This window comes from Thamnophis sirtalis, unplaced genomic scaffold (genome assembly GCF_051295495.1).
Source record: "Thamnophis sirtalis isolate CommonGarterSnake01/CBP01778 unplaced genomic scaffold, rThaSir2_p1.2 scaffold_9, whole genome shotgun sequence".
Lineage (NCBI taxonomy): Eukaryota > Metazoa > Chordata > Lepidosauria > Squamata > Natricidae > Thamnophis > Thamnophis sirtalis.
Window position 1 is genome coordinate 76870664 of NW_028261389.1, and position 12102 is coordinate 76882765.

At 45.3% G+C, this 12102-nt stretch overlaps 1 protein-coding gene across 1 annotated transcript in view; it reads right to left on the reverse strand.

The window, feature by feature from the left end:
• The window catches only part of LAMB4 (laminin subunit beta 4), a 54078-nt gene that overhangs the window by 10150 nt on the left and 31826 nt on the right, over positions 1-12102 (reverse strand). The window contains exons 22-28 of the mRNA XM_087723066.1: positions 10910-11134; positions 8562-8782; positions 7611-7698; positions 5806-6181; positions 4266-4426; positions 3305-3510; positions 2371-2574 (exon numbers count right to left, since the gene is read on the reverse strand). Coding sequence (XP_087579192.1) covers positions 2371-2574; positions 3305-3510; positions 4266-4426; positions 5806-6181; positions 7611-7698; positions 8562-8782; positions 10910-11134 — 1481 coding nt within the window. The remainder of the gene's footprint in view (positions 1-2370; positions 2575-3304; positions 3511-4265; positions 4427-5805; positions 6182-7610; positions 7699-8561; positions 8783-10909; positions 11135-12102) is intronic.

Sequence of the window (12102 nt, forward strand, 5' to 3'; positions counted from 1 at the left end):
CTCACGCACACTCAGTCACATGACACCCCCCTCACCAAGCCATGCCCACCGAAACGGTGGCGAAAAAAATTGACTGGGGGGTAGGGGGGCTTCAGCCTCGCCAGAGCTAGGGGAGCACCTGCAAACTATCCAGTAAGAAAAAAACCGTTTTTGTCCTTCCTGGCCCCCAGGAACACTCTGCAGTCTTCAGCAGGGCTGGGGGAAGGAGAAAATGCCCTCGTTTTTGCAAAAAAAGGGTGGAAAATGGACAGTTTTGAGCAAAAACGGAGGCATTTTCCCCTTCCGCCAGCCCTGCTGAAGCCTGCAGAGTGCTTCTGGAAGTTGGGGGAAGCCAAAAAAGCATCCATTTTTGTGAAAAATGGCCTGTTTTTTGGAAACACGGGGGCGTTTTTCCCTTCCCCCAGCCCCGCTGAAGCCTGCAGAGTGCTTCTGGAGGCAGAGGGAAGGCAACAACGCCTCCATTTTTGTGAAAAATGGCTCATTTTTGCAAACACGGGGGCATTTTTCCTTTCCCCCAGCCCCGCTGAAGCCTGCAGAGTGCTTCTGGAGGCAGAGGGAAGGCAAAAACGACTCCATTTTTGCCAAAAAACCGGCCCCTCTCTGCACTTTCCTGGGACTGGCATGTGCGCACCATTATAAAAGGGAAAAAATTGCATTTCTTCAATGAAGATTGTTCTGCACTTGTGCAGAACAGAAAATAAAGATAGCACCCAGGATAGAACCGGTCACATGTCCGGCTGAGTCACTACCTATTTGGCCGAACTGGTACTGGTAGGATCCGACCTCTGGTGGATACGACTGCACAAGTAAATCCACCGATTTTGGCTTTTTTAATGACCCTTTCAAATGATTTTGCTGGGGAGGAGAGCACAATAATAGCTTTTGATACCCACTTGCTAGACGTATATAGAATCAGAATCATAATACGCCGAGTGTCTATTTTTTTTACAATTCTAAGCACAACTAGCCCACTGTGAACAGTTGGTTGTTAGCGTCATTGCTGTAGGAAAAAATATGAAACAGGAGGAAAACCACATGTGGAGCTAACCAGGAAAAAGATGGATGGGAATAAACAAATCCAGCATAGCTCTCTTCCCACTCTGTCCCTACATTCCTGATTTGTGGGTGTAGCATAAGTTCCATGTCGTTTCTGTAATAATAAAAATAAATAGATTCTTTGTGCTGGACCTGGAATTATTTCAGTTCTGAGAACGTTTTTAACACTGTGAGTTACTTCGGGTTTGCTTGTAGGGCTGGTTTTTGCCCTCTGGACCTTTCCGGAAAGCCTCCTGAAGACCCCTGAAGGCTCTGGAGGGTGAAAAACGGACCTACGAGGAACTTGGAAGTTCGGGAATGGGGACTTCTGGTTTGTCCGTAGGGCCGTTTTTTTAAGCTCCGGATGTTTCAAGGAAGCCTCCGGAGGGCGAAAAACGGCCTCAAAAGAAGGCCGAAGTCAGCTGGCCAGCACACACTGGCCAGCTGAGAGGGCAACGCCTCACATGTCCTTAAAAATGGCTCTGATAGGATTGCCATTGAGCAGGAAGTTGGACTAGAAAACCTTTGAGGGCCCTTTCAACTCTGTTATTCTGTATTCTGTTATTTTAAGAGAGATGTCATCACGTCCATCCAGTTTTGATCATTGACTTACTAGGTAACAACACACATCTGTCTCTCAGCTTTAGTGTCAACACCCTTACTACACCCTTACTACAGGAAGTAAGAATTACATAACTCCCCATAGGAAGTTTGAAATACAAAAATTAGCGGTAAGGAACAAAAATTTGGAAAGCATTCTAGGAACCTGCAGACATCTGAGAGCATTACGGTAGACCATATTTGGAAGCTCTGGATGTCTTCTTCACAGGATTTCTGTACCTTGGCTGGACTGAGTTGCCATTTATTAGATAAGCTACTAACACATTCTTCAATTTGTTGATTGTTTATGTCTGGAGCGCCTGTAGCAAGCAAACAAACAAAAGCCAGCACCTCTGGTTATGTTGTGGGTGCTTCAACACTGGAGGTTTTTTAAGAAGAGATTAGACAGCCATTTGTCTAAAATCGTATATGGTTTCCTGCTTGAGCAGTGGGTTGGACCAGAAAACCTCCAAGGTCCCTTCCAAGTCTGTTATTCTACATTCTAAAGCAAGAGGAAGCAGGAAGCATAAGTGGTTATGTAGGAAATTCTGTTTATATAAAGCACCACACAGCAAACAAACAGCACAGTCACCATGTGCTTTACTGCTCAATTATATTACTGTAACAGGAAACAGGAACCTCTACTTAGGACAAAAGAGCATATTCTGCTATTGTGGTTTCTTCCTCAGCCTTCTAACAATCTTCCGCTTGCCACAAACATGAGTCTTAACATACCTTATTCTGAGATCCTTGCGTCTGATTGGTTAGGTTACTTAACAGCAGGCCCGTCAGATCAGCCTTTCTAAAGGCATTGGTAGAAAGGGGGTATGCGCCATCACAGTTTGGACTGCCACAATGTTTGTGGCCCTGCCTGTCACGACATAAAGCCCCTCCACACTCTGCCACGGCACACGAGACGTTTCCTGGCATCCCACATACCTGCATGAAAACACAAGTCAGGCATTCATACTGATCAGCAAAAACTTCACCTGGATACCACATCTGCCCACCCCGCCCTGGTGGGACCCAGAAGAAGGGCCTTCTCCATGGTGGCTCCCTCTCTCTGGCACATCATCCACCCAGAGATTAGGATGCCCCCCCCTGCACTCTAGCATTCTTCCGAATGGTGCTGAAGACCTGGTTCTGCCAGCGAGCCTGGGGAACTTGGAGCGGGATCAGGGGTGGGTTTCTCGCCCCGTTCCAACCGGTTCAGTTGGAACGGGGCTGGCGGCGTCCTCGTGCATGCGCGCGGTGCACGCATGCATACTAGCGTCTGTGCGATGCTCCAGCTGCTCCTGGAGGATCGCGCAGGCACTGTATGCATCCTGCGCATGCGTGGAAGCGCAGAACTCGTCAAAACCGGGTAAGGAGCGCGGGCGGGCGGGCGGGCCCTTCGCCGTTCCCGGAAGTTACTTACTTCCGGGTTCGCCGACCAACCGGTTCGCAGGGACCGCCGCGAACCGGTTGAAACCCACCCCTGAGCGGGATGGAGTGCATTAAATGGTGATTTTATTATATTAATTTATTACCTGACTCTTCTTTTATTAGATTTATTGTTTTTATATGAGGCTTTGTATTCCGTAAGCCGCCTTGAGTCTCTATGAGTGAATAGGCGGCAATATAAATTCCCTCAACGGACGAACGAACAAAAAAAACGAATTCTCCTTACTTTTTCATCGATATTTTCAATTTCTGAAATTCTGAACGTCTTCAGGCGGTTCAGCGTAATGTTTTTCTCGGTGTCCAGATCATTCAGCAGGGCAAACACGTTGCTCCTTATTTTCTCCCCACGAACGAGGAGAGATCTGGTGTCGTTGATTCTCCTCTCAGCAGCCAGCATGATTTGATGATAATTCTTTATTTTGCTGAAAAAATCTGAATCAAATGACAATATCATTTCAACATCGTACTTCACACAGCATCAATAAATGGAGCAAATCAGAGGCGGGTTGCTCCCGGTTCGGCCCAGATCAGGCTAAATCACTGCCCACTGCCAAGAGTTTGATCCTGACCGGCTCAAGGTTGACTCAGCCTTCCGTCCTTCCAAGGTCAGTAAAATGAGGACCCAGATTGTTGCAGGCAATTTGCTGACTGTATAAATTGCTTAGAAAGGGCTGTAAAGCACTAGGAAGCGGTATATAAGTCTAAGGGCTATTGCTATCCCTCCCTCCCTCCCTCCCTCCCTCCCTTCCTTCCTTCCTCTCTTATTCCCTTTCTCCTTCTCCTTCCAGGTGACATAGTGGTTAGAATGTAGTATTGCAGGCTAAATCACTGCCCACAGCCAGGAGTTCGATCGTGACCAGCTCAAGGTTGACTCAGCCTTCCATCCTTCCGAGGTCGGTAAAATGAGGACCCAGATTGTTGCGGGCAATTTGCTGACTGTGTAAATTGTTTAGAGAGGGCTGTAAAGCTTTGTGAAACACTATATGTGCTATTGCCATGTCCCTTTTCAATGCCCATTGTAACTTCGAGCATTCACTAAGCGAATGTCGAGGACTTCCTGTAAAAAGCTTCCCCCCCCCCGCCCAAATGCTCTGTGAACGAGCTCCGTTTCCCAGCTATTATGAAAGATAGTTTGACATCTTTTCGATCGGTCAAAACTTTATATTCTTAATTCCTGGCCTGCTTACCCTGGAATCGCAGGTAATTCATCCTGCGGTGCACTTCCGTTCTCTTCTGCAGGGTTCCCGAGAGATTATCAACGTCTTTTTGCAAGTTTTCAATCATGCTATGGAAATCGGGAATCTGATCCAGTGGGCCAGGTTGCAGAGACATGTGAGAAACCGTTTGCCTGGAAAAGAAACAACAGGTCAACTATGGCCTTGGATCGAATGTTAAGATTAGCACTTGACCTCCCCTTAGTACTTCTCGTGATCCCGGATCCGTCTGTCTAGAAGAGCCGAGGTGGCGCAGTGGTTAGGGTGCAGTACTGCAGGCCACTTCAGCTGACTGTTATCTGCAGTTCAGCGGTTCTAATCTCACCGGCTCAAGGTTGACTCAGCCTTCCATCCTTCCGAGGTGGGTAAAGTGAGGACCCAGATTGTTGGGGGCAAGAGGCTGACTCTGTAAACCGCTTAGAGAGGGCTGTAAAGCACTGTGAAGTGGTATATAAGTGCTATTGGTAAGTGGGGAAGGAAGGAAGGAAGGAAGGAAGGAAGGAAGGAAGGAAGGAAGGAAGGAAGGAAGGAAGGAAGGAGCCGAGGTGGTGCAATGGTTAGAGTGCAGTACTGCAGGCCACTTCAGCTGACTGCTATCTGTAGTTCGGCGGTTCAAATCTCACCAGCTCAAGGTTGACTCAGCCTTCCATCCTTCCGAGGTGGGTGAAATGAGGACCCAGACTGTGGAGGCGATATGCTGACTCTGTAAACCGCTTAGAGAGGGCTGAAAGCCCTATGAAGCGGTATATAAGTCTAACTGCTATTGCTATTGCTATTGCTATTGTCCCTTCTGGCACATGAGTGTACACACTTAGACTAGGACCAAGATGGCGAAGCTATGGCACATTAAAAAGTAGGAAAGGAGAGGTGGGTGGAAGGGAGAGAAAAAGAAGAAGAGGAGGGAGGAAGAGAAAGAAAGAGAAGGAGAGAAGGTAGGAAGGAGAAGAAAGAGGGTAGGAGTAGGGGAGAGGTAAGGGAAGGAAGAAGGGGATGGAGACGAGGAAGGAAGAAAGGAAGTAGAGAAGGAAGGGAGGGAGAAAAGAAAGAGAAAACAAGGTGGTGTCGTAGCAGGTGCGAAGGAGGGTAAACAAAGCATTCCAAACTATACCTTATAACCTTTTAAATGGAATAATAATAATAATATAAGAATGGCAAAGAAAAAGAATAACTATGTGAATGTATACCTATAATTGTATGTAAGAGAATAAATGAAAGTAAAAATATAAAGCGTAATATAGGTAAATAATATTTGGTCATAAGTAGCTAAGTATAAATAAATAAAGAATTGTACATAAAAATGGATAACGAACAAGGAGATTATGAATGAAAGATAGAAATGTATAGTAGGGAAAACACTAACTGCAAAGAAACCGATTTGGAACTGCGGTATGATATACGATGGAACTTATTGTTCCTATGTTGTTTTTAAGTCATGTGTTTGTTTTTGTTGATGTGCTTATGTGTTTAAAATAAAAATTTATATTAAAAAAAAAAAGTAGGAAAGGCGACTTACCTAATATCATCGTGGACTTTTTTAATATCCAAGACCGTCTCGGATAACGGGAAAGGACTTTTCAAGATCTTTTCTAAGTCAGAAATTTTATTTTCGTAGCCCTTGAGGTCGAAATCACAGCCCGGCGTGGTTCTCCTCTTATCGGCAAGCGTTGCAGCGAATTTCAATAATTTTGGGATTCTCCGGGACAAGGAATTCATGATATGATCCCACTGATCGAAACAAAGGTGGCAGCGAGAACAAGAAGGAAACCCTTGATTGTGATTGCGCGCACACTGATCGCAGTGCTTTCCGGTCACCCCCGTCCGGCACTGACACACTCCAGTGTCTTGATCACAAGCAGGTGTCAGCGTCCCGTCCTTGTTGCACTTACATTCTGATGAGGAGACAAACGCTCGTGTTAAATTCACGAACGGGAAAAGGTGAAAATAAAATAAGTAAATAAAGCAAGGCAGGTTATCCTCAACCTACGACCACAATTGAATCCGAGCTCTTGAAAAAGAGCCGAGGTGGCGCAGTGGTTAGAGTGCAGTACTGCAGGCCGCTTCAGCTGACTGTTAGCTGCAGTTCGGCGGTTCAAATCTCACCGGCTCAAGGTTGACTCAGCCTTCCATCCTTCCGAGGTGGGTGAAATGAGGACCCGGATTGTTGTTGGGGGTGATATGCTGACTCTGTAAACCACTTAGAGAGGCTGAAAACCCTATGAAGCGGTATATAAGTCTAACTGCTATTGCTAATTGATCTTGCTAAGCAGTGGTGGGTTCCTACTGGTTTGGCCCAGTTAGGCCGAACCGGGACTGGTTTGGCGACCTGGGGCACTGGAACTGGCAGTGACCCAGGACTGCCACACTCCCGAACCGTTTCTCCGGTCTGCACTGCTTTTGAACCAGAGGTGGGTTCCTACCAGTTCACACCTATTCGGTAGAACCGGTTCGTCAAATCTACCAAACCGGTTAGAAGAGGTTCCACCAGTGGACCCGGAAAGCAGGCCACACCTACAGAAGAGGTTCCAAACATTTTTTGAAACCCACCACTGGTCCTTGGATATGATTATTCTACACTATCATGCTCCTATTTATAAAACTCAGTGCCTCTGTGAAAGCTAAGGATGACTACTGCGTTTGTGGTGCAATCAGAACATTGCGTGTGTTGAAGTTGTTTTAACGCAAACCAAAGATGCCTTTTAAAAAACAAGTTTACATCCTATTCTTATGCATGCCAAGGCTGTGTGTGAGGTCATTTAAGGTGGTTCTGACAAGTGTCGTCGGCATCTTCATATCCAGTCACATGGGCGGCAAGCCACTCCCATCTAGTCACATGGGCGGCAAGCCACTCCCACAAAGGAGGCCACACCCACAGAGTAGGTTCGAACAATTTTTGAAACCCACCACTGTTTTGAACCTAGCAGTTCGAAAGCATGAAAAAACGCAAGTAGAAAAATAAGGACCACATTTGGTGGGAAGAGAACAGCGTTCCGTGTGCCTTCGGCGTTGAGTCATGCCGGCCACATGACCACGGAGACGTCTTCGGATGGCGCTGGCTCTTTGGCTTTGAAACGGAGATGAGCACCGCCCCCTGGAGTCGGGGACGACTAGCACATTCTTGCGAGGGGAACCTTTACCTTTAACTGGGGATGCGGCAACAGTCATAAGTATGAAGAATGGTCATAAGTCCCTTTTTTCCAGGGCCCTTCTACCGTTGAACGGTCACTATCCGAACCATTGTAAGTCGGGGACCAGCTGTAATGCAAACGTTCTCGGACTCTCGTTAGACCACATAAGACATGTACACATTGGTCCACTTACCGATACAATCGATGCCATAATGGTTTTCAGCACAGATGTCGCAACGTCTTCCGGCATAACCGACTTTACACGGACACTGGCCTGTAAGCTATAAAAAGGTCCTGTAGTTAGAACTTGGGCAGGGGGAAAGCAAGCAGGGTCTTCGTGCTTCAGCTAAATCAAGATGGCTGCCAATTGCGGCTTATTTCATTCTTACAAATCAGCTCTTCAAGATATAGAGCTGTGGCAGTGCGGTGGTTAGAAGGCAGTACTGCAGACTACTTTTACTGACTGCCGCAGTTCGACCCTGACTGGCTCAAGGTTGACTCAGCCTTCCATCCATCCGAGGTCGGTAAAATGAGGACCCAGATTGTTGGGGGCAAGAGGCTGAATCTGTAAACCACTTAGAGAGGGCCGTAAAGCACTGTGGAGTGGTATATGAGTCTAAGTGCTAATGGTATCCTTCCTACCTTCCTTCCTTCCTTCCCACCCTCCTTTCCTTCTTTCCTTCCTCTTTTATTGCCTTCCTCATTCTCCTTCCTGGTGGCACAGTGGTTAAAAAGCAGTATTGCACGCTAACTTTGCATTCGACTGCCAGCAGTTCGATCCTGACTGGCTCAAGGTTGACTCAGCCTTCCATCCTTCCGAGGTGGGTAAAATGAGGACCCAGATTGTTGGGGGCAAGAGGCTGACTCTGTAAACCACTTAGAGAGGGGCTGTAAAGCACTGTGAAGCAGCATATCTCTAAGTGCTATTGCTATCCTTCCTTCCTTCCCTTCCTCTCTCCCTCCCTCCTTTCCTTTACATGCTGCCTGCCCATTCTGTAGCTCTTCCTCCCGCCTCCCAAGGTCATTCTCACATGCCATTACGTCTTATGATAAGATGATTCTGTTTAATAAATTTTGGGGCCTGGCATTCCGCTATATCCTTTAATTTAAAAAAAAACCAATGCATTAAAGTCAAGAATCTTGCCTGATCACAAATGTTGCTTATGGAATGTTTGAGATGACAGCCACAAGGACAGCATCCTCTTCTCTGGGCCATGTTCCAGAAGCCAGGAGCGCATCGATCACACTTCTCGCCTATCACATGAGGTGAGCAAGGGCACTCGCCACTGGTCTGGTCACATGGGCAAAAGTCACTTCCAGGCGGGCATTTTGCCGAATTCACACCCAAAAGGTTGCAGTTACATTCTGAAAAGATATCAGACATTGTGATAGGAGGAGGAGCCAAGTTTTAAAATCAGACCATCAATCAAGAAGCAAATAATATCCCAATCAAGATACTGCCAAACAGCTGAAGCCAGAAACATGTCTGCTGGGAATTCTCCCTGAAATTTATAATAAAGAGAATGTATATTTAATCATTCAGGTATTAACTGCAGCTAGAATTGTATTTGCACAACATTGGAAAAGCGTAGAGATCCCTATTGATGAGAAGGTAATAAGGAAAATATTAAATGTGCAGAAATGAATAGACTAACGTTAGCAATTAAAGAGAAAGAGCAAACTGAATATTTTATGATTTGGGAAATATTTTACCAATGGTTGGAGAGAGAGAAAGGAGTTTGGAAATGAAGAAAACTAAAAAAATTAGTAGACAATACACTTAAAGATCAAAAACGGTTAGTATGTGTGTATGATAAGAATAATGATATTTAATGTTGATATATTATTACTGGACGATAGTAAGAAGAAAAATGGAGAGTTTTATAATATTTAAATGCTTAATATATTATAGTACGAAACTTTATTTCCCTAAGTTTAGTATTGTAATATATTAAACATTTAAATATGTTTGGTGTGTTATGCTTGACGAATTTGAGGAAAGCTTTTTATATGTGTTGTTTTGTTTTTGTTAGTTTTAAAAATAATCTATATCTATATCTATCTATCTATCTATCTATCTATCTATCTATCTATCTATCTATCTATCTATCTATCTATGTGTGTGTGTGTGTTGTATTTGTGCTGATAAATAAATAAAGGGAAACTAGTATAGATCTATTTCAAGCTATTTAGCTCTCATCAGCTAGCCATACCCTTACTGGGATTCGAACCTGTGCTGTATTACATCTTAGGCAGATGTCTTAACCATTAAGCCACAGGTCCTCCTCCTTATCAGCTTAAGCCAGGGAGGTAGGTATATATTTAGTGTCACAACCCCTGGTATGCCCCAATTATGGGAGGAAGCTAACTGCTTCCATTCTCAGACAGAAAGCCCAATATTTTACTCATTTGTTTATTTATCAGCACAAATACAACACAAATGTAACAAAAGGCAACAGTAAAATATTGGGCTTTCTGTCTGGATGGTCTCTTGTGACGAGCCGATGGACAGGGAATGGAAGCAGTTAGCTTCCTCCCATAATTGGGGCATACCAGGGGTTGTGACACTATATATATATGAGATTTTGAACCCAGATGACACATGGCCTAAGGAAAGATGGAATGTTTATTTTTGTAATTGAAAAATAATAAAACTCTTTTAAAAAAAGAGCCGAGGTGGCGCAGTGGTTAGGGTGCAGTACTGCAGGCCACTTCAGCTGACTGTTATCTGCAGTTCAGTGGTTCTAATCTCACCGGCTCAAGGTTGACTCAGCCTTCCATCCTTCCGAGGTGGGTGAAATGAGGACCCAGACTGTGGGGGTGATATGCTGACTCTGTAAACCGCTTAGAGAGGGCTGAAAGCCCTAGGAAGCGGTATATAAGTCTAACTGCTATTGCTATAAAAAAAAAAGAGAGAGAAACTGCCAAACAGCCTAATCGAAGAACCCCAAAGACCACTCTCACCTACACTGACACAGCAAGCCACTAGAAGAGAGGTGTCACACTCATGTCGTCATGGCGGTGACACGTGACGTATCGCCGAACTCAACAAAAAATTAGGTATCAGTTCTGCCGAACCAGTGCCGAACCGGCTGAATCCCACCATTGTCTGCCGGAAAACAATCAACCTCAGAGAGTACCAAAGAAACCCCCGATGACCAATTTAACGAATCACTTCCTGCTCCCATGTTTAATTAATGGACGTTCATCCCTGGCGCCCTTCCAGTTGGTTCTTGTGCCAGGAAAGACACACTGAGGTTCTTCAAAGAATTTCCTTTATTGTTCCTCATCTAGAGACAGAAAACTTGCCAAACTAAAGCAGATTACGTGCATCGTAAAATATATATTCAGGGAACTATTAGGGAGGAGCTGCCTTCACCCTCTTTCTCCCACGCAAACTACATTTCGCTGCCTCTTGCTCCTCTGGAATGCATCCTCCCCTCCCTCCCTCCCTCGTGGGAATCCAGACTACATTCCATCACACTTACTTACTTCTACAGTTCCTCAGAAGTGCTGAGCCAAAGTAACCCGGTTTACAGAACTGGCAGTTTGGCCCGTGAGTGTTGTGTAAGCATTTTAAACACTCTCCAGTGTCCTTGTTGCAAGATTCTGGGTCTGCCACATCTGTGTTGTTATTGCAAGAACAAGGAAGACATTTGCCAGTGGGTACACCTGGATTTCCATGAAACCCACTGGAGCAGTTATCACAGCGGTCACCTACGAATGTGAAAGTCATATACAATTACAATCAATTACCGTATTTTTCAGAGTATAAGATGCACCTTTTCCCCCCCAAAAAGAGGGTGAAAATTTGGGTGCATCTTACTGAATGTAGCCACCCCCATCAGAGGCCAAAAAAGCGAGGCATGGAGGCAGCGATGATCTCTGGCAATCCCTGCAGCCTGGAACAGCTGATTGGAGGTATTCCGCCAGGCCGATCCACCTGCCAATCAGCGGTGCTGAATCAGGCTCCAATAAGTGCTGAAGCTGACCCGGCTGGTTAGAGTTTGCAGCAGCAATCACATTCAGAAAGCACAGTAACTGATTCAGCAGGATTCAAAATAATAATAATATGCAATACATTACCAAAAGCAGGTTTTTCCAAGGTAGCAGTCAATACAAGCAAAACACAAGCAGTTTCACTTTCAGTTCTCGGCTAAGCCAGGCTCCTTCCTGTCTCCTTGCTGCTCACACAGCAAATAGCCCTCATTGGCTGACTTAGTTGCTATGCCTATTCATTGGCTGACCTTGTTACCATGTGTCAGCTGAATACCATGGATGCTGGTAGGCAGAGGCACAATTGATTTTTCTTCTTATTTTTCTCCCCAAAAACTAAGGTGCGTCTTATACTCCAAAAATATGGTAAATATACTGATACATAGGTTGGTTATTACAAGACTAGTTTTTCCAAAACCAACCAACCAACCTGTTAATTACTAGTGAAATCTTATTTGATCAAACACTTATGTTTGCTGCTTTCTCTTGCTTTAGAACCAGTATTCAGCAGGTTCTGACCCGTTCTGGAGAACTGGTAGCGGAAATTTTGAGTAGTTTGGAGAACCAGTAAATACCACCTCTGGCTGGCCTCGCCCCATCTATTCTCTGCCTCCTGAGTCCCAGGTGAACAGGAGGAAATGGGCATTTTGCAGTAACTTTCCCCTAGAGTGGGGAGGGAAAGGAGGTTT